At 55.8% G+C, this 21,657-nt stretch overlaps 1 protein-coding gene across 1 annotated transcript in view; it reads left to right on the top strand.

The window, feature by feature from the left end:
* LOC111183624 (SH3 and multiple ankyrin repeat domains protein 2) overlaps positions 1-21,657 on the top strand; it is a 276,054-nt gene that overhangs the window by 129,411 nt on the left and 124,986 nt on the right. The window contains exons 7-9 of the mRNA XM_089914214.1: positions 22-173; positions 1,192-1,359; positions 11,546-11,662. Of these exons, the coding sequence (XP_089770340.1) occupies positions 22-173; positions 1,192-1,359; positions 11,546-11,662 (437 nt within the window). The remainder of the gene's footprint in view (positions 1-21; positions 174-1,191; positions 1,360-11,545; positions 11,663-21,657) is intronic.

Raw genomic sequence — 21,657 nt, forward strand, 5'->3', positions numbered from 1 at the left:
TGCATGTGTTTGGGTCCCTAGAGACTCCCCTGACCTTAGCCGCGCAGCTGGACGACCCCGTGGAGGTGATCAAAGCTCTCCGAAACGGCGGGGCCCACCTGGACTTCCGCGCCAAAGACGGGATGACGGCCCTGCACAAAGCCGCCCGCGCCAGGAGCCTGCTGGCTCTGAAGGTACAGGCGGGGCCCGTCTCACACGGTGACGCCCCCTCCTCTGATCCCCTGGGTAGGCCCTGCCCCACTCCCCATCCCACGACAGCCACCTGCGGCGACCCCAAATTGTGTCCGACTAGAGCTCAGAAGTGTGGTCTGGCCCTCCTGCCGCCCCGCCCTTGGTGTGGTTGCTTTTATTATAGAATCTGCTGCTCACAGAAAGTTATCTTTCCCCTTCTGATTCCGCCAAAGGGTTCGTATTTTCAGCTCAAACCCACCTCCCTCCACGGGAGGGCGCTGCAAAGCCAGCCCTCCGCCACCGAGCCAGCCTCGCTGCTGCCAGAGCCCCCCCAGACACTGGAAGCTGATGCCGACGGAGGGGGGAGGGCGGACCTCACCCCCGTTTTCCTCCCCGCACTGTTCTTCGAGCATGCTCTACTGGCCCTGGCTCTGTGCCTGCGGGCACAGGGCGCATGCCCCCAGCCCATGCTCTATCAGGGCCCTGGCGCGGAGGGGAGGGGACCCACAGCTGTGGGGTGACGACCCCCAAGATGGTGCTTTTCTGTAAAGCAGACTTCTTAACTGCACAGAAGCTGCACACCCGTCATCTGGCTTCCTCGGAATAAGTGACAATGCTTGCTCGTTTCGCCAGCTGCAGGACGTGCACGGAGATGGGTTACACTGGACTTTTAGGTTCACACCTTTTTCCTGCAAATGTCACCTTCCCCTCGTCGCTGGTCCACAGGGCCCAGCCGGGCTCAAGCAGGTAGTGCCCAGCGGGCCGCGTGTGCAGAAGGCCTCCCCGTCTCCCGGATGTGTAAGCACGTGTGCGCGCCTTGCACCAAGTGCTCCTTTAGGGCCAGAAACCTCGTCGTCTAAACTGGGGCCTCCTTAATTCCGGGAGGCCAGGAGAAGCTCGGGAACCGAGGGCTCCGTCACCCTGGCCCGGGGGAGCGTGACCTTCCTCTTCCTTCTTGATCGATTCACTCCTGTGAAGGGGGGTGTGAGACCAGTGACCACACGTTGGTGTTTTTTTCAGACCCTGTTGGAGCTTGGAGCATCCCCGGATTACAAGGACAGCTACGGTCTCACGCCGCTGTATCACACTGCGGTGGTCGGGGGCGACCCCTGCTGCTGCGAGCTGCTGCTGCACGAGCACGCGGCCGTGAGCTGCAAGGACGAGAACGGCTGGCACGAGATCCACCAGGTGCGTGGGGCTCGCCCCTCACCTGCTCTCCCGACGGGCGGGGCTGGGGTGCTGGGTGAATGCCCCCTCCGTGGGAGGCGTGGGCGCCCCGATAGAGCATGCAGGTGCTTTCTGCGCACAGGTGCCCCAGCACAGGGCGCACTTCCCAGATCCCACCTGCAGCAGTGGAGTTGGGGGAACGTCGGCTGTAGTCGTGGCAGAAACAGATCCACCTGGTGGCTCTGATGAAGAGCCTTTAGTGGACCGAGGGCAAGGAGAGGAGACACTGTGTCCCCGGAAGCGGGGACAGCGGGCCGAGGAGGAGGGCACCCAGCGGGAGCCGTGTCGCGGAGGGATGCGGGGAAGAAGTGCCACGGCTTCTCCATCCTCCCGCCCTCCCATTGGCTGAGCCCCGCCAGAGCGGGCCAATCACGGAGCCTAGTGGTGCAAGCCTGGAGGTCAGGGTCTCCGGGTGGAGAAGGGTGGACAGTGGGTTTGGGAAAGCAGAGGGGGAATATCCGCACAGGAGGTCAAGGGGAGAGCCCGTCCAGGAGGTCAAGGAAGAGGCTCTGACTTTCTCTCGCTCGGCCTTTACGTTGCAGTGAGTTTCGCTGCTTGTCAGGCTGCCTGTTTCCCTCCACCGCCGTCACCTTACGCACCTGCCCATCTGAGCAGGGTCACGCACCCGCCCACTGTGGTCAGAGGACCCGGCTGCCCCCCACCCCACCCCCACCCCCTCCCCCGCCTGGCCTTTCTAATGCTCAGTTCCGGTTCATCAGCGTCCCCGCGGCCTGGAGAAGCATCCAGTTCCCTCCTGTGGTGTGACGGGGCTGTGCTGGGGGAGGGGGGAACTTCTGCGAAGCTGCTCACAGGAGCCCCTCGAGCCTACACCCTGGGCGGGACCTCGGAGGAGCAGTGATGCCTGCCTGCCCGCTGGGCCTCTGTTTGCTCATCTGTAAAGTGGGCATCAGCAGGGCCTCCCACACCTTCGGGCCATAGAGAGGATGGAATGTTAGCAAGACCCAATGTTTTCCAGATAAGTCCAGCCTTCCTGCTTTGGCCTCTTGGCTGAAGCGGTTGCTTCTGCCTGGAGTGTCACATCCTGGGCCCCCAGCTCCCCAGCCAGGGCTGCGCACAACCCCAGAGCCCGCGTTGCTCTGTTTGTCGCCCACAGTGGTGCTGGGCAGTGTATGGCGTCGGTACTGTTGGCTTCTTCCGTGCGGGGGGCGGGGGGTGAGCTGCTCAGGTGACACGGGGGACGGAGGGCCCAGCGTGGACCTCGCCAGTGACCAGTTCCAGGTCTCCAGGGCTTCACTGAAGAAGGTGCTGGGAGGAGTTGCCCCTCCCCCAGCAGGGTTGTCACTTGGCATCCGAGCATCAGGCTGGAGGCCGTGGTCCCGGCAGTGGAGCTCCCAGTGGGCACTGCCAGCCTGGACAGATGGGGACGGCCTGCCCTCGCACACCCAGGCACTGAAGGTGCCCCCTGGGCCTGGAAGAGGCAAAGGAGTAGGGATGTGAGTCTCAACGCTGAGGGTCTCAGTGTCGCACAGCTTGCATCCTTCCAGAGACGTGGAAACGGAGCAGAAGGGCTTGGGTGGAGTGAAGACTCTGCGTCCCCGAGGTTTCCTGCTCGGCAGATCTCAAGTTCTGTGATGCTGTCTTCGTTTGGGTTCAGATTCGTCCTATGAAACCACCGCGTTCCCAGGGGAGGTGTGGGCCCTGCGGGGATGCCGCTCAGCCTGAGAGGAGGCACGCGTGCCTCTCGGCGGATGGAAGGGTCAGTTATGCGGGGAGCGAGGCCGCAAGGGCCTGAGAGGCTGGGGGTGGGGGGCAGAGCTGAAGGGCAGGGGCAGAGGCTCAGGACGCCTCCAACACCGGCCACCTCGACTGGCGGCCTTGCCGATTGGGGGGCATCTGCCCCACCCCCAGGAATGGGCCGTGCTCCAGGGATCTGCCTCCTTTAACTCAGCAAAGCAAATGAGTGCTGGAGACCCCACTGGGCCTGGGGCCTAGGCCCATAACTGCTCACGCTTCGTGGTGTTCGGGTGCCAGGCGGCCACCATGAGCCACTCAGCCAAAGCCCCGGGCGTTGCAGCCACACGGCAGGCCCACGCCCACCCACTGGCACACATGTCACCCGCCAGGCCCGCTCAGCGTCCTGGACACCGAACCCAGCGGTGAACAGAAACACCCAGTCCTGTGGGTCGTACGTCCCCGTGGCGGGGGGTGGGGACAGCGAGACAAATTGATGTGAACAAAGATTACAGACCCACACGTGCTCACACGCACACACACACGTCTGTGCCCACATGTGGCGCAGGCCCGGCAGTGCTTCACATCTCCCCGAGATGGTTCACACGGTGACCAGGCTGGGGCAGGACGGGGGTCCCCAAGGTGTGGGCAGTGCTCTGTCCCTCTGCTCGTCTCCGCTCATAGCTGCACTTGGCCGTCAGCTCCGTGGTGACCTTTAAAAGGCCAAGCCCATCGTCACACGTGGACCCATTGAGAGTGTGAAAGGGGAGAGTTTCAGGCTCCGCCAGCGACTCCCAAGGGGGGGTCCTAGCTCTGTTGGCGTGAGCAGCCCTGGGGGTCCTCAAGGACCCTGTATTTCCACATGCCAGGCATCTGCTCCTAAGCCCCTCTGTTAAATGTAGGTTCTTCTACTATTCAGGCCTGGTGAGGCCAACCCATCAGGAGGTACCTGCCAGTGAGAATGGTCTGTTACTGACACCAAGAAGAGGGGCACAGCCCACCACGCACGGCCACGCAGGGAAGGCGGGGGGTTGTGCGCGCAGAGCCGTTACTGTGGTTTTCGAGGGAGGGAACAGGTGAGGCATGACAAGCAGGCTGAGTGAGCTCAGTGGCCCTGGGGCACGGGGGCCGCCCTGTTGTCTGGCACCTGCCCTGGGTGCTTAGGACAGGGGTGAGGGGCCCTGGGTGTGAGGGCCCCAGAGAGGAAGGCTCAGGTGAGGACTCTGCACGGTGGTTTGTATTTGGAAGCTGTGCTCGTGGCTGAGTCCTCTTCCATCTCCGGGAATCAGCTCTTCCTGGCAGGGCAGCCCCTTCAGGGGAGCAGCCAGCAAGACCCCTGGTGCTGGAGCATCAGAAACACAGAACACGAGGCAACGGATGGCGTTCAGCCCAAGTCCAGCTGAGTGACCCCTCACGGGGGCGCTCCGTGCCCCGACGACCTTGAGGAGACCTTGGACAGCTCTTCTTTCCTCCCCTCGCCCCCCTTCCTACCTGTTCTCCCCTCCCCCCTCAACCAGGCTAATGTTTCCCCCCACTCCATGCTGGATTGGCCTCCCGCTGAGTCTGACTCCCTCATCGAATGCACGTGACAGTCGTGGCCATCTCGCTTGTCTCTTGGGACGGCTGCCCTGAGACGGAGGGTGACCGTGCGTGTTGGGGCAGTGGGGGTCACTTTCTTCGGTGCCGGCTCTCTGCCATGATTCCAGCCCCTGACACCCCCTGCGTGGATTCCGAGCATCCAGCACCAGAGCTAGCCAACCTCCGGGGTCCCCGCCCCCGGCAGCGCCTTTGGAGCTTGGAGGCCTTCAGCCCAGTTGTCCCATCCTGCTCCGCTATACCGCGTCACCCGTCAGGCTCCATCCACCGCCCTCTAGTGGCGGGTTTCTTTTTCACGCAAGTCCTGCGGAAGCACCTGCGTTATCCAAGCCGCTGTCTCCACCTGCTCTGGCGTGACCGTCAGGAGGGCATCGTGCAGGATGCTCAGCGAGGAACCTCGCACACTGCCGTCCCCCCACCCCCGGATTATCATCCTCCGTCAGGGCTCACGTTCACCCAGCAAACGCTGTCCTCTCCATCTTTTCACACCCCTCCAGCAGCCCTCGCAGACACCCTCGCTGGTCTCTGAGTTAGCCGGGCCCAGAGAGGGTGAGTGACCAGCCCGAGGCTCCCAGCGCGGCTCCCGGCCAGAAGCCTGCTTCTTTGTCCGGCCTCCAGGGCTCTCAGACAGAAGCCACCCCTCTAATGACAAGGCACTTGTGGAAGAAGGAAGTGGAGGGCAGGTGGGTTTGCATCGCCCAGCTGGACTGATTCTAGCCCTGCTGTCTTGGAGAAGCACCTCGGAGTTCTGGGGTCCATAACTCCCTTTGCATGGCAGCCGACAGCTCCTTCCCAGCCGGCTGGCTCCCCATCCTTCCAGGGCACCTGAGTGCCCGCAACCTGACCTGCTCACAGGTGTTGCAGAAGGCTTGCGTGGCTTTCCGGGGCGTTGCCCGGGGCAGGTGTTTAATTGCAAAGGGAGGTCTTCACATCCAGCCCCCAGGCCCCGCGACTGGGGACGCCCGTCCCCTGAATGCTGACTTTGGAAGAGAACTTTTTTGAACTGTCTGCAAACCATCTTTCAACTTGTTATTCAGGTTACTCTAATTTTTTTCATTACAAAAGACATATCTGCTCGACATGAAAGTCTTTAAAACTACGAAGAAACATAAAGAAGGAAGTAAAAAACACCCAAATGCATTCCCAGAACATGGTGAGCCAGATTACAGGGGCTTCACTGAAGTTTTAGTTGCTAAGTACTTTCACATCCACCGGGGCAGTGCCCGGCACCTAGCTCCGACCAAAGAGAGGAGGGGGGTTTGGCTGTCTCAGGACTTGAGGAAGAGTTGCTGTTGAAGCAAAGGTTCCTGAAGAGGACGCCGTCCCCAGTGAGAGGACAGCTGCTTGGTCTCATGTTTCCACACACCTTTGTGGGCAGCTATGCCCACGGGACTGGCCCACATGGGGCATCTCGCTCCCTTCCTCCTTCCCTGAGTCTGTCGATTCCGTTTGGAGGATAAGTGAGATTTCCTTCGCGTGCTGTCAGTAGCGTATATTCTGGGCTGGGATTGCAAAACCCCCTCAACATGGCCTGGGTCACCTGAGCAAGTGGCTTACCCTCTCTGAGCTTCTTTGCTAATCTGTAAAGCTGCCTGAGTAACAATTCATAGAGTTCTCAAGACAGTTAAATGATGCATTGACTATAGTGCCTGGCATCTAGTAAGTGCTCAATAAGTGCTGGCCACGCCCCCATCATCACCATCATGGTCATCATCTGGCCACGCCCCCATCACCATCATGGTCGTTATCATCTGACCACGCCCCCATCACCATCATGGTCACTATCATCTGGCCACGCCCCCATCACCATCCTGGTCCTTATCATCTGACCACGCCCCCATCACCATCATGGTCACTATCTGGCCACGCCCCCATCACCATCATGGTCGTTATCATCTGGCCACGCCCCCATCACCATCCTGGTCCTTATCATCTGACCACGCCCCCATCACTGTCATCCTTATCATTGTCATCAGGCCATGTCTGGTTTCCTCTGTGAGGGATGATACTTGGCAGTCAGAGGGCACTTAACCAGTTTGCTCACAGGCCTTCACACAGGTCTCATCTGATTCCTGCAGTGATTCTGTAAAGGATGCTTTATCATTTGGCCTTAACTTTGTTATTGGTTGCTATTTATTATTTATCATTTTCAAGTGAGGAGTTTTAACTCTAAGGAAATTACAGTTTTTGGCTGCTGCTCTTTCCTGTCCCTCTTCCTCACTGAGCTAACTCCTGCTCACCCTCAGCCCTGGGCTTCAATCCTTGGCGCTTCCCCTGACCCCACAGTAAGGGACAGGCCCCTGGGGAGGTTCCCTCATGGTGTGGTCCTGGGTCTCTCTGTGTGGGTGCTTACTGCATGCTAACTATTCTGCTGTCATATCTCCAGCTTGTCTTATAAAGTACATATTATAGGAGAAAAGCCCAAGTGTGGTGTGGACTTAAATAATTTTGCTTGTGGCACTGAACCAAGCAGAAGCATTTGCAATGCAGTGAACTCCTCATTTCCCCAATTGCATTGCACAACCCCAGGGGGCGCTGTTACACTTGCTGTAAATGTAGGCTTGTAGATTTATCACAACAGGTGTCCAGCAGGTGGCAGTGAAGTGCTTGAAGGAAGGAGCACTCTTTTCCCTAATTTACACCAAATTATGTGTTTGGGGGGGATGCCCAGCACAGGTCGGTGAATCCCAAATCCCAAATCTTGTGGGGAGTCTACTCCAAATACTCGTGCCTGGGAGATTTGCAAGCAGGAGATGTGGGGCGGAGCCCTACACATACATGCATTTTCCATAAAGCATCTCAGAAAAAAATGGGTAAGCAATGTGAGTGTAAGAGGTGCTGTTTTGTTTTACATTCTAGTTACTCTCTGACCTCTGTCCATCCTTTTAATCTGTCTCCCAAGGGCCAGAGAGGACAACACCCTTTTCAGAAAAAGGACAGAGGGTTAGCACGGCTTATCTTGGGGGAGGACAAATTCTTACTTTGATAAGCCTTGAGGTCCTTATGTCAAGCAGGCACTCATTTCTTTTTCTTTTTTTTAACTGTGAATGAGTATTTAATTTCAAACTTTGAGAGGAGTTGCAAAAGCAATACAGAGTACTCCCGTATTCCCTTCATTCAGAGACCACATTTGAGTTTTTCCCATCGTCCCAATAACGCCCATTACAGTCAAAGGATCCAGTCCGGGATCCTGCAGGAGCCCTTCCATCTGGGAGACTTCATAAGTCTTCCCTAGATTCTCTCAAGGGACTCTTTTGAAGATTATGGGGTAGTCATTTTGGAGACTGTCTCCCAATTTGGGTTTGCTCTGTGTTTCCTCGTGATGAGATGCAAGATGTGCATTTTTGCAGGAATGTCATGGAAGGGACGTGTGTTTCTGGCAGTACTGTTACGTGGCAGGTGGTGACCATTTGCTGTTATTGGTAATGTTCACTCTGACCCCCTGATCACGGGGAATCTGCCAGGTTCTCCACCAGTTTTCTCTTCCCTTTGAAGTGAGTATTTTGTGGGATCTTCAGACTATTTTAGAAAACCCCTTTTCTCATCTCCCTCTCCCCTGCTAGTTTTAGCACCCAATGGTATTTCTTGTCTGAATTAAGTAATTCATTGGAGATTCTCTAAATCTAAATGGAGATTTTCTACTCCCATCCTTGCTTCTCACACTAATTCGTTGTCTTTCTGTTATCAGGAAGAGCTTTCTCTTCTTGTTTATTTATTCACTATTTGTAGCAATGTGGTTTCGTGGCTGTCTACTCATTCAACAGGTAACCATCTGTTAATGTTGTCCCACTTTGGGCCCAGGGAGCCGCATCAAGGTGGCCTGTGTGTCCTGTGGACACACCCCCATCATTTCTTGTGCACTTCCTTACCTTCTGGCTCCACAAGGTATTCCAGGCTCATCTCGTTCTTTTCCTGCCTGAGCCCTGGAATAGGCCATCTCTGTAAGAAGCCCTTGTTCTTTCTTCTGAGTTCAGTAAGTTCCTTACATACGAACCTTCAAGTTGCAAGCTTTCGAAGAAGAGAATGTGTGTTCGCATGTCCAGTCACGTAACTTAGTTCCCGTGTCTGGTGTTATCTGCAACCTAGGCTAACTTTGTTGCACTTACGAACAAATTGGACTTACGAATGCCCTCTCAGAACTGAACTTGTTCATGTGTAGGGGGACTTACCGTATAGAGTGGTATTTAGAACCCAAGATCCGAGTATTAAGTGTGCTCACTTCTACCGGGCTTTTGCTGATCCCAGCCCCTCTCAGGAGGGGGAGTTAGGGACACACGTCCTCGCACGTCCACATGTACCTACACATTTACTTTTTTGCTTTTCTCTATATTGAAAACCATGTGCTTATACTGATAGCTCTTTTTCCTGTCCAGTACCACAGAGTTCATTCTGGTTTTCTCCCGCACTGGATTAGTAACTCCCTTTCTTTGACGGTGGGAAACCTGCTCCCATTTTCCTCCATTCATTTACCTGTTGCTCAGCCCCCCCTGAATGCAGCCAGTCTGCTGACTCGTCTGGCCAGCACCTTGCTCAGATTCCCTTCACCCTTCCCCATCTGCGAGGCTGCTTCCTCAGCAGGTACGGCTTCTATCACGTAACAGCCGGTGGTTTAAAAGAAGAGACATGCAAAGGAGATCCTTTAAAAAAGTGAATGGTAGAATTTAAGACTGTGGGATTACAGGAGATTTTTTTGTTTCAGCACTTGTCTGATGTTTCTGGTTTCGCTTGTTTTCAAACAATAGGCTTGGAGAAAGAAGCCCTTGAGGGGGATTCTTTCCCTGACAGTCAGCCCAGAGTAAAAGGCTCTATTTTACCTTTTTGCGTTGATCCTGTCGTAACCCTTGGTGGGGAGAACATGAACACCATCCCGATGATGTAATGTAAAACCCCACAATTTCAGATGAACCAGGGGAAGAGGAAGGGTGAGTCTGGAGTGATTGTAAAAATGTTTTTTACGCTAACTCTCTTTGTTTTTGACTACAGGACAATTCAATTATGCCATAACACAGTCTTGCCTCCTGGAAGTTCTTTGGAGAGAGTTGATTAGCCAGGGCTCCTTCAATTTGAGGAACAAAAATCCCAACTCAAACTGGCTTGAGGGGAAAATTAAAATTATGCCTAGGCTTACATCCTGAAAAACACAGGCACATTTGTAGCTGAGAGGGGTCCACGGGGCATCTGTTGCTTGGCAGTGTGTGTGTGTGTGTGTGTGTGTGTGTCTTGTTTTCTCTCTCCTTCCTTTAGCTCCCACTTCTCCCTTCCTCTGCATTGGTGGCCCCAGCAGCTCCGGGCTTCTGTGGCTTTTTTCCTGGCCACCTTGGAGGAAAGAGAGAACTTCATTTTCTCAGTGGTTCTGACAAATGTTCCAGTCCCGTCTTCACAGGCCCCCGAGAGTCACTTGGGCATCCCCAGCCCACGCCTGTGGCCAGAAGATAGATTGTTCTGTGTCCACTGCAGGCATGGGGGGTGGGGCAGGCCCCCAGACCTCTGGGAGTGGGGTCGCGTGGCCCCCAGAGGAAGAGGCAGGCGCTGTTGCCACAAGAAGGGAAGGCGCGGGTGGGCAGGGAAAAGCAACCGTATCTTTGGTAACGATCTGCTCTGTAAACGGATGAGATGGTTTTACGGGCAGCACAGGGGTTGTGAGTGGGTGTTTCTCAGGGTTTGTTTTTAAAGCTCATCCAATTACTAGTCCCCGTGTCTTTCCTGTCAGCTCTCCTCTCTATTAATTGGGGAGGTGTAGCTCTTTGTCGTGGACCGTGCAGAGGTGAAACGCCCCTCCATCTGTCCCAGTTATCGGAAAGGCAGGGTTACTGAGCCCTTCTTCCTCTGGCTACCGTGCAGCCCAACCCAAACCACCCACAGCTGCCTGGCCTGGCCTGGCCGGCCGTCTCCCCGCCGGGCGCTTCCCCACCCTCGGTGTGAGCGGTTCTGGATCAGAACCCCCGCTTCCTGCCTTTCATGTCTCCCTATCCGGTTGTCACCCCACCAGAGGGACAGTGGGTCTTACACCCTTGGCACTGCCCATCGCTGGGTGCCCAGGAAGTGCCGGTGGATGGGGTGGGGTTAGTCGGATATGACTTGCTTCCCAAGGTCAAGGGTTGCTCCAGCATCGAACGGCATGCGCTGGACCCTCTGCTGGACCTGGACGGCAGCCCCCTTGGTCACAGTACGGGTCCCTCCCTGCTCCCTGTGAGCTGCAAGGGGTGGGGGGCAGCTGGCCTGTCCCTGAGCATCATTGGGGGTCCTTTCAGGCCCCTTATCCATGTGACTCTCATGAGAACCCTGGAAAGTGTAGGGTTTCCATTTACACATGAAGACAGAGGCTCAGTGAAAGTTCTGGAAAACGAGGCCAGATCTGGTTGACCCCAGAGCCCTGTTGGCTCATAAATCACACATCACCTCCTAGAAGGGCTCAGAAAAGGGTGGGGCTGCCCCTTGCCTTGCAGAGGTCAGGCAGGATCGCTTCCCAGAACACAGCCGGGTCCATGCACCGCTCCCAGCTGTTTTCACGCCTCCTCCGGGGTGGGGAGCTTGGATAAACAGGACCTGGGATGGAGCATCCTGGTCTGCATTTCCTGGTCGCTGAGGCCAGGGGCAAAGACATGCCCTGGTCTCTCTGGGCTTCCCGGGCCTCGGGGCTGAATGGAAGGAACGGGGGCCCCTTTGCAGACCCCCCAGTCGAACAGCTGAGCACAGTCTTCAAACCCAATACGAGCTCCTTCTCCTGATTCCCCAGGGGTCTGAGGTGTGGGACCTGGTCCAGAATGGGGGCTGGGCTGTGTTGGCCACACCGTTGGTTCTGGGGGCGCTCGGTGCATCCCAGGCAGCTCCCGGTTCACAGCGTGGACTCTCATTTCAGGCCTGCAGGTACGGACACGTGCAGCACCTGGAGCACCTGCTCTTCTACGGGGCTGACATGGGGGCCCAGAACGCCTCGGGGAACACTGCCCTGCACATCTGCGCCCTCTACAACCAGGTCAGTGAGCAGGGCAGCTGCCCCACACCCTCCATAACCATGTGGGCACCGGGGCCAGGGCTGTGCTGAGTGCTTTGCAGGTGGATGTCCAGCTCCAGCTGCTGGCACAAAGTCCCACAGATGGGGCGGCTTAAACAGCAGACGTTTATTTCTCACAGTCCTGTCTGGACGTCCCAGATCAAGGTGCCAGCCTGCTTGGTTCCCGGAGAAGGTCGTCTTCCTGGTTTGGGTTTGCACGACTCCTCTCACTGTGTCCTTACATGTGGAGAGAGAGAACGAGCACTGGTGTCTCTTCTTCTAAGGACACTAATCCTATCAGATCGGGGCCCCACCCTCATGACCTCATTTAACCTAATCACCTCCTGAAGACCCATCTCCAGATACAGTCACGTTGGGAGGTTAGGGCTTCAACATAGGAATCTGGGGAGACGCACTCAGTGCAGAGCGGGGAGTGGTACTCACCTGCTTCTTTGAGAGTGGTTATCCCTGTTGTAGAGAAGAAAACTGAGCCACAGGAAGTGAGGGGAGGGTCCTGGGGCACAGCTGGTACAGTCAGAGATGGGCATTGAAACCCCCATGGCTGAGGGTGCAGACTCTGTGGTTATGGTGTCACACGTACCCCACAGGGGGTCTCTACCGGGGCCTGGGGGGGTGCGGGGTGGAGCCATGAAATGGGGAAGGGTGTGGCTGACAGAGGCCCCAGGACAGTTATGGTGCCCCACCAGACCCCAACAGGACCACCATGAAACAGAGGCAAGCCTTACATCACTACATGTACAAGCATGTCCCCAGTGGGCTTTTTCTTTTCAATTCCTTTTTAATTGTGGCTAAATATGTAAAACATAACAAAGATTTGACTGTCTTAACTATTTTTAAGCATGCAGTTCAGTGCATTGACTGCACTCGCATTATTGTATGACCATCCCCTCCATCCCTCTCCGGAACTTTCCACCCTCCCAAACTGACACTCTGTCCCCACTAAACGTTCACTCCCCACGCCCTCCCCAGCCCCTGGCCCCCACCAGCTACTTTCTGTCTCTGTGGATTTGACTCCTCTAGGGACCTCATGGGAGTGGAATCACGCAGTATTTATCTTTTTGTGTCTGGCTTATTTCACTGAGCATCATGTCCTCAAGGTTTATGCACGTTGTAGCCTGTGACAGAATTTCCTTCCTTTTTAAGGCTGAGTCATCTTCCATTGTGTGGATGGACCACATTTTGTCCGTTCATCTGTCAGGGGACATGGGTCGCCTCCACCTCTTGGCTGTTGTGAATAGTGATGCCGTGAACGTGCAAATCTTTCTTCAGGACCCCGCTCTCACTACTTTTGGGGACACACCCACAAGTGAAGCCTCGATGAGAACAATCTGTACAAAACCCACAGTCTTCTGTGTGAGACGGACTGAAAACCAGGGCGGGCTGGGAGTGAGTGTCCCCGGGAAGCAGCAGGGGTGGGATGCGACGCCTGCCCCCAGGCATGCCTCCTAAATGACGGGGCACACACCCTGTGCAGTGTGACCACTGGGCTGCCGTGTGGGGAGTGAAGCTGAGAGCCTCTGGTCCTGCCGGGACGCAGGGGGAGGCCAGAAGTCGGCAGGGGGGCATGTGGAGGGGTGTGGGAAGGGGCTGGCTCCCCGGAGATGGGTTGGGGCACTGCTTCAGGGGGTGGTGTTAGTTTCCTTGGTGCCTGAAGTCAAGATAGTTCCTGGATATCACTAGTAAGGGCTCCTCTGTCCTTTCTTCTTTTATTCTTCTCTTTCTCTGATTTCAGGGAACTTAAGGTCTGGAGCGGGGAGGTGTGGACACTCCACAGAGCAGCTGAGCAAAATAGGGGTGGGGGGGTCCACCACCTAGAGGAACAGAGGGGAAATCATGGATTAGGGTGACTGCTGGGGCCCCCTAAGCTGTGTGCACTCTGCTTATCCTCTCTCTGCCATCCAATCCAAAGCAATGATTCCATCTTTTTGAGTGAAATCTCCAGCCTTTGCCTACACCCAAGTCCTTTCCCTGCTCACTCCATGGCTACTCCATCCCAGGCCCCTCCAGCCACTCTGTAATCCCACTTTGCTTCTAGCTATTGAAACCTCCTAGATTCTTTGCCCTAGAAAACTCCTATGCATCCTTCAAAACCCAACTGAGATATCCTGCCCTCAGTCAAGCCTTTCCTTGATGAGCCCCTGATCGAGTTAGTTGTACTTTTTACTCTGTAGCCCTTTGCAGTACAGCCAGGGTGAACTGCCCAGGATCAGGTCATTATTAGGCCTTACCTGTCTTCCCTAGGGGCGTCCCCTCCCCACTTGGGCTCACTTTCTCAGGGGCGTAAACCACCATCTTTCAGGGTGTCCCCTGCTCCTGGCACAGGAGAGCAGCTCAGCCAGATGCGGTTGGGGAAGAATTTCAGTTTGACTCCAAGGAGTATTCTGAGAGCTGCTGGCCAGCTCCTCAATGCAAGCATACTGATGGGATTTGCACGCAGCTGGGGCCCTAGGTGTTCCAAGGCATTTGGATGTTGGAATGGCTTTATGAGCACGGAGAGATCTTGCTTGGCTGCACTAGAAAAACACGCATCGTGAACCTTGGCTTTGGCTGGTAAAACATCTGTGCCAACGTGTGCTTCTTAATTATTGCCTTAGAGGGAAAAAACATTCCTTAATTGTCCCCAGTAGATTTTAAGCATATCTTATCATGAAAAACAAAACAAAACAAAACCCAGAAAACCATGTCTTCTGTCTCTTGAAATAATGGTGGACAAGATGGTCTTTGAACACGTAACCTTTCTGTTAGAAAATGTCAAGACGTGTTGCGAATCTGAATTCTGAGTTATTCATGGTGCTGGGTTTGACGGGTGTCACTCTGCCTCCTTCAGATTTGTCCCCACCCTCGGCTGATGACTGTAGGAGGGCCCAGAGCTGCCCAGGGCTCTCAGGAAAACCCCTCCACTCCTGCCTTAGGTTGGAGGGTCCAGCAGACTTTTTCTGTAAAGAGTCACTTAGCAAATATTCTGGCCTCTCAGACCACGTGGACTTCTTCACAGCTGCTCAACTCTGCCGCTGCGGTGTGGGCTTAACCACATGATATGCGGATTAATGTGCGGCCGTGCGCCAATAAAACTTTATTTATAAAACAGGCAGCGGTCCAGGTTAGCCTGCGGGCCCCAGTTTGCCAGGCCCAGCCAGGCATAGAAGGCTGCATCTGTCCTCTCACCAGGCGTAAGGTAAGGACAGACTCCCCACTCCAGGGCTGAGTGCCTTCCTCCTAGCATGCCAGGGAGGCCCCGTCAGGGAGTGAGAGCTGTCCCCTCTCCAGGGTCCTGGGACCTCCGGGGCCAGCCTACTGCTGTCCAGCTCCACCCATCTGTCCCTCTGTGGCAGCATGGGTAGAAGTGCCTTTGGTGGCATCTCCTGTTTTGGACACCCTGCCTTGCATTATGCGCCAGGGGCCATCACAGAGGGTCACAGACTGGTGCTTGGTGGCCCCATAGCCCCTGGACAGCATGTCCAGTTGGGAGTCAGCAAGTGTTCTGGGATCCAGCTTCATTAATCCCTCGTGCCCCTTCCCTGGGATGCTAGTGTGACCTTTAACCTTTGCCCTCAGCCCCGCCTCGGCCGTTGAGGCATCTCACTGATGTACTAAGAGAAGCCGGTCCATTCGGCCTCCCAGTGTGATTCAGAGATGCATAGCTCCGTACACACTAGCGTCCTTGTGATGACCTGTCCGAGAGGAATGGAGGGAGGGATGGAGGTCCCTGAGCCTTTGTCTGGCGCACCCGGCAATGGTACCTAACCTGAAGTCCTGTCCTCCCCAAGTCACCGGTGTGCTGGCCTCCTCGCTGTGTCCACTTTCAATTTCTCCATACATGGGATGTGTATGGCTGTGTGAGGCCAGGCTCAGGGCCAGCAAGAGAAACCGCTCTGCAACTTCAAGCAGAAAGGGGTGCTGTACAGGGCACTCTGGGGAGAAACGTTGAGAAATAGACTGTCCCAGCCGTGGGGACACAGTGCTTTTGGGTCAGGATGGGAGTCAGGGAAAGGCACTAAGAAGCAGCCTCTAGGTAGAGTTGCAATGCAGGGAGCCATGGCAGTCTGGGTTTCATAAAATCCCTCCTCTGTAATATGGAGATAATTATACCCAGCTTGCAGGGTTGCTAAGAGGCTTAAAATAGAAAGCAAACATATGGCATGCCTGGCACACAGCAGATTTTCAGTAAGAGTGGCTGTAATGGTGATGGTGGTGGTGATGGTGATGGATGGTGACTATGGTGATGATGGTGGTGATGGATGGTGACTATGGTGATGGTGATGATGGTGGTGGTGGTGATGGTGATGGATGGTGACCATGGTGATGGTGGTGATGGATGGTGACTATGGTGATGGTGGTGACTATTGTGACGATGATGGTGGTGATGGTGATGTTGACGGTGAAGGTGGTGATTAGGATACTGCCCATACTGCTGTTAATTTGACTTACAAAGCTTCTCATTAAATATGAAAGCATCAAATTTATGGATTGATTGTGTGTTTTATCAATTTTAGGCAGACCTCATCTGTACACTTCCAGTAAAACACACGGTGATCGGAATATTCTCTCTTCTTCTCTTATGAAATCAACTAATTAGGGCTTTGATTGTAAGCAGCAAATTGCATCTAATCTACCAACTCCCTCCATCTGTTGCTGGCTTTCCAGGAGCACCAGAGGGAGGGACGCAGCCTGGTGTTTGTTTTTCCACCTTGGATAAGGAAGGAAGGGAAGGAGTATTAAATATCAAAGGTTACTAGGCCGGGCCAATTTGTCTGGAAGATAGAAAAATAAACCCCGCCTCTCTGGAGCAGGCCTCTTGGTTCTAGTGAGAGCCAAGGTAAAGAGACAGGCTGTGTTCTGTTTGTGTCTCTGTGTCCCGTCCGAATCCCGCAGAGCAGTCGTCATAGTAGCTGATGGGGGCCTCCGTGGGGGCAATCACAGGGGTAATCATCCCCTGGGCGTTGAGGGCGTGTAGAAAGGCGTCACCACGGTCCTTCCCCTTAGATCCCCCCAACGAGCCTGTGGTGGCTACTGTTGGTTGTCATTCCCTTGTACAGGCCAGGAGATGCAGGTTTGGTCCAAAGCAGCTCAGCTGGTAAATGCCAAAGCTGGGCTTCGAAACCCACCCTGTATTTCTCCTCCCCCAGGCTTTGGGGACACGTTCCTGTAACCCCTCGACTGGGGGGAGGATGGGGCTCCACTGGTCACAAGTCAGGTGAAGGTGTGTGCCACGGCGTGTGTGCCACGGCGTGTGTGCAGCATGGTCTTGGGGCACCACCCTTCAAAGGAGGGTGGTCTGTGGAGCCAGGTTCCAACCTCGCTCTGGTGACATCAACTTCCCAGCTCTTTACACTTTAAAATTTTACTGATCGTACGCATCTAGGCTCTTCTTGGGCTTGTGTCTACTTGGACAGGCTCCGTTCAAGGGATCGTTTAAACAGGAAATGAGTTCCTGACTTATAATTTGGAGTATTCAGTAGTTCACGTCTGTGACACTTATGCGAAGACGGCCTCGGTGCAGTGGAAATGAGAGCTCCGGGGGCGGGGGGACTTGGAAATCCGGAGTTGAAGCCGACCCATCCTGGGTAATTTGAAGCAAAACGCTCAGAGCGCCTGTCTTGGCCTTTCCTCCTCCATCTTTGGGCCGCGTGCGCATGCGCAGGTGCCGCCATCTCCTCCGCGTGTTGCCTCGGCTGCACGAGCGCGTCCGCCTTCACTTCTCACCACGTCTGCACTGCAGGTCTCGTCCAGACCTTGCTGGACTCGCAGCCTCCACTTCCTGCCCCTGTTCTCTTACAGGACACTCCGGCCAGATTCCACCCCTTCTTGCTCGGGGCAGCGGGTGGCATCGCCGCGGTCACGCCTTGTCCCCACGCAGCTCAGCCGCTCCGCGGCATCTTCTCTTGGCGTCCGTGCCGCCCACTCCATTGCCCCAGTTCTCCCCACGGTGACCTCAGGCAGGCCTGTCTGTGTCCTTAGGTACCTCTTCCAGAAAACACCGCCGGCTGGGTCCCAACGTGCCGACTCATCTCTCCCCTGGGCTCTGGCAGTGATGTCCACCCCGTGGCGACATCCCCGTGGAGATGGCGTGGGTGGCTCCAATAACGGCTCCTCCCCCTGTGTACATAGTGCCCGACTCCCTGTGGCTCCAGCCTGAAGTCTGGGTGGCCTTACTGGGCCTCACGACCCCTCTCCCGGGTCTGGTCAGCTCCCTTCTGTCCCCTCCCAGCCTAGCCCAGGCCACTGGCATCATTGCCCTGGACCGCTGCATTCACCCCCCTCCCCCACCCATCTCCTGCCTCCCGGTCTTTATTCCCTCACTTTCTGCGGAACACTGGAGTGGCTTTGTGCCACGTGGGTCAGTCTGCGTTCCTGTGACCCAGAAGGCCCTTGCCGCTCCCACCGCCCCCCCCCGGCAGCTCCTCTCCTGTCCCCTGGCCCCGGCCTCCTGCAGCCCCGGGGCCTTTGCACTTGCTGCTTCCTCTGCCAGGAACACTTCCCCCCTTTGCCACATGGCTCTTTCCTCGAGGCTGAGGCTCAGCTTGGAGGCCACCGCCTCAGGGAGGCCTTCCCTGACCACCCGCAGTCACTTTCTCCATCACATGACCGTCTTGTATGGTTTGTGTGGTGCTGTGTGTCCCCAGGGGCTGGGATGGTATGTGGCGTGGCCAACACTCAGTACCGACTCGTTGCTTGCATGCATGAATACATTTTGGGGGCCTGCGTCTTCATGTGTAAGATGAAAGCGACATCACTGGGCTCCTGCAGGGGGTGGTGACCCCAGGGGCTGCATGCCTGGACCAGGACAGGGCGACCCTCAAGATGCTCGGGGAGGAGAGGAGGGTGCGTTTGTTAAGGGTCATTTCTCCGCAAGTCATGCCCAGAAGATAATTGGATATTCCTCCTGAAGCCTTGGCCCTCAAAACACACAGGTTGTATCTGTACTTGATGTACTTGTTTAAAAGGACGAAGACACACCTCCCTCACAAGGGAACTTGGGCAGCTAGCGGTCGTGCAAGGGAAGAGCTAGGCTTCCATTAGCAACGCCTCTGGGTCACAACTTCTCCTTTTCCTCCCTTTCTGAAGCCGCAGTTTTTCACTTAACCCTTCCTGGCCTCTGCTGCCTTACCTGTGAAATGGGCCTCCTACTAGCCCCTTGCAGGGATGCTGTGAGGGTGGAATCAAGGAGCAGGTAGATGTGTTTTCTGAACTGCAAAGCATCCGTGCCTGCACACAGACACACGCACACACACACCCCTGTACTTACATGCACACACGTGTGCACACACGTGCAAAGACATGCACGCACGCACACACACCTTGCTCACGTGCACACACACACATGTGCCCGTGTACACACACACACACACACAGTGTCATTGTTCAGAAGCCCCGTGAACCACTTGCCCTTCCGTTTTGAAATCGCTCTCCGGGACGTGCTCTCCCTTTGAAGTCTGGTAAATATTAGAGTCAGGGGGTGTGTACCTTCAGGTTGGTTAATATTGACTCAGAGTTGCCCGTCCGTGGGTGAGCAGAGGAGTCTTCTGGGATCCTGGCTGGATTCCTCCCAGGAGAGTGTGCCTGGCATTGCCTGACAAGGGTTTATTCTTAGCTTCATAGGAAACCAACCTCCTTTCTAATGGAAGTTTTCAGTGGAAGCCCTTGCTGAGCGTGGGGAGCGTTTCCAAGGAGTCGCCGGGTCAGGCTCTCGTTCGGGGTCCTGATAGGCCAGTAGCTCTGGGCATCTGAGGATGCTCAGCTGGCTGGTCCTCCCAGGCTGCCCTGGAGTCGGGCCAGGGCACACTTAGGCCCAGTGTGAACTCGTTTCAGGGTGAGACCCCCCAGGCAGCCTTCGGGTCCCCTGAGCCCCTGGTGGGGTCTGCCCCGCTTGCTGCCTCAGGAATTCACTCTTTCTTCTCTCTCGCCTGCACGCCCACACCCCAGATGTAACCTGCCCAAGTTCCGCCCATCTCCTGGCTCTGTGTTCCCTCCGTGCCAGGACTCTTTCAAACACCCTCGGCTTTTTTTCTCTCATTGCAGACGTTGCTTGCTGAGACACGATAGCACGGTCATTTTAATTAATTAAATTAATTTACTTCGGGTTGTAATTAACAAGATCCAGCTAGGTGTAATTCAAGGGGAGAAAGGGATGCTGGAGCGGGTTCTGGAAACCCAGCCAGGGGTAGGGAGGCTGGGGCAGGACTGGAAAGCTCAGGGGTCTGTGTTTGAATAGAACTTGACCTACAGACCCAGCCGAGCGGGAGTTGAGACTGGAATAAAATAACAAGACCCGGGCGGGGCGCGGTCTTCACCGGCCTTCAGTCCACTTGAAGTAACGCCCGGGACTCTTCTTTTAAACCCTGGGTTCCACTGCACCCCAGATATGAAAGGTGTGTTTGCCACGCATAGTACATCTTTTAAAATTTTCTCAAATGCTTTTAGTTACTCAAAGCACTGCGAACGCTCGTGGAAAAGGTGCAAACAGTGTAGACAGAGCCTCAGGTCTCCCTGCAGTTTCCACCCCTATATTGTGGTGCGGGTCCTGCCCACCATCTGAACCCGGGCACGAGCTCACACACTCACGGCTGTTTCAGGACACAGTGGGGCTCCTGGCGAGTGTGTCCTTCCACTGTCTTTTTTTCTCCTAATCTCTATCTTCAGGTGTTCTTCACGCACGCCACCCCACGGGGGCTGTCCTCACTCCTGACAGCCCCATGTCCCTCTGCCCCTTCTTGGGGACCCACCCCGACGTGAACCCCGGGCCCCCTCTTTGCCCACAGCGGTCCACGCAGGCAGCGTCCTCCAGGCCCGTGCAGCAAGCACCCCTAAGTCTGCAGTGACCCTCACAGCCACCCAAGGGTACAGCTAAGGCCCCGGGACCCCCGCAGCCCGACGACAGTCTTTTCCTGCAGAGCTCAGATCCGCCCCACCCCCGGCCGCGGGTGTGCGAGCAGCTCCCGCCCTGTCCGAGGCCTCCCTGACCGCGGCTCAGAGAACAAGAGTCCCTCCGCCTCGGCTCCTGTGTGCCGCGTGCACAAGTGGTTTCCTCATTAAAGTCATCATCGTGCAGTGGAGGCCCCAGGGGGGCCCTCGCCCAGGTCACAGGGACCAGGGTCGCCCCAGCTGTGCTTTGCCTGACCCAGATGTGCTCTTGGCTGGACCTCGTGGTCAGAGAGTGATCTTCCTGCCGGCATTCTCAGCAGGCGTGCTCCCCTGTCTCTGTCTATCTCTGTGTCTCCCTTGGTGTCTGTCTCTGTGTCTCTCTTGGTCTCTCTGTCTCTGTCTATCTCTGCGTCTCCCTTGGTCTCCGTGTCTCTCTTGTTCTCTCTATCTCTGTCTCTCTCTCTGTGTCTCTCTTGGTCTCTCTGTCTCTGTCTATCTCTGTGTCTCCCTCAGTCTCTGTGGTCTCTTGGTCTCTGACTCTGTCTCTATCTCTCTTACTTTTCTAATACATGACACGTTTATTGAGATATAACTCACACACCATACAGTTTGCCCATCTAAAATATACCGTTCAGTGTTTTTCAGTCTGTGTACACGGTTGGGTAACCATTCCCCACGGTCAGTAATAGAACGTTTTCATCACAGCAGACCACTCCCCAGCTCCCACCCTCCCTGGGCACCGCCCATCCGCCTTCTGTCTCTGGATTTTCAGCTTTCGTCTCAGACCTCCTCTTTCTCCAGGTCCTCCGGCGCGTGCCGTGTGCCCTGGCCTCGGCCCTACTCTTCCCGGGACAGCAGGTCCCCTTGGGCTGGGGTGGGGCTGTTGGCCTGGCCCCGTAAGCAGGCCCCTGGGGGGACCCTGGTCAGTGGCTTCATTTACTCATCACTGTGCAGTTGCCGCGTGTCCACCCTGGGTGACCACGCCCGTTGCCTCTGCTCTGGACTCTATAGCCGGAGGTGGACCAGGGAGATGGGCCCAGGGCTGGGGGGTTTGACCACGACCTGCACTGGAGCCCCTGTGCAGAGACCTGTAG

The sequence above is a fragment of the Delphinapterus leucas genome, chromosome 7 (genome assembly GCF_059928025.1).
Source record: "Delphinapterus leucas isolate spDelLeu-1000000601 "Yukka" chromosome 7, BTC_Dleu_Yukka2, whole genome shotgun sequence".
Classification (NCBI taxonomy): Eukaryota; Metazoa; Chordata; class Mammalia; order Artiodactyla; family Monodontidae; genus Delphinapterus; species Delphinapterus leucas.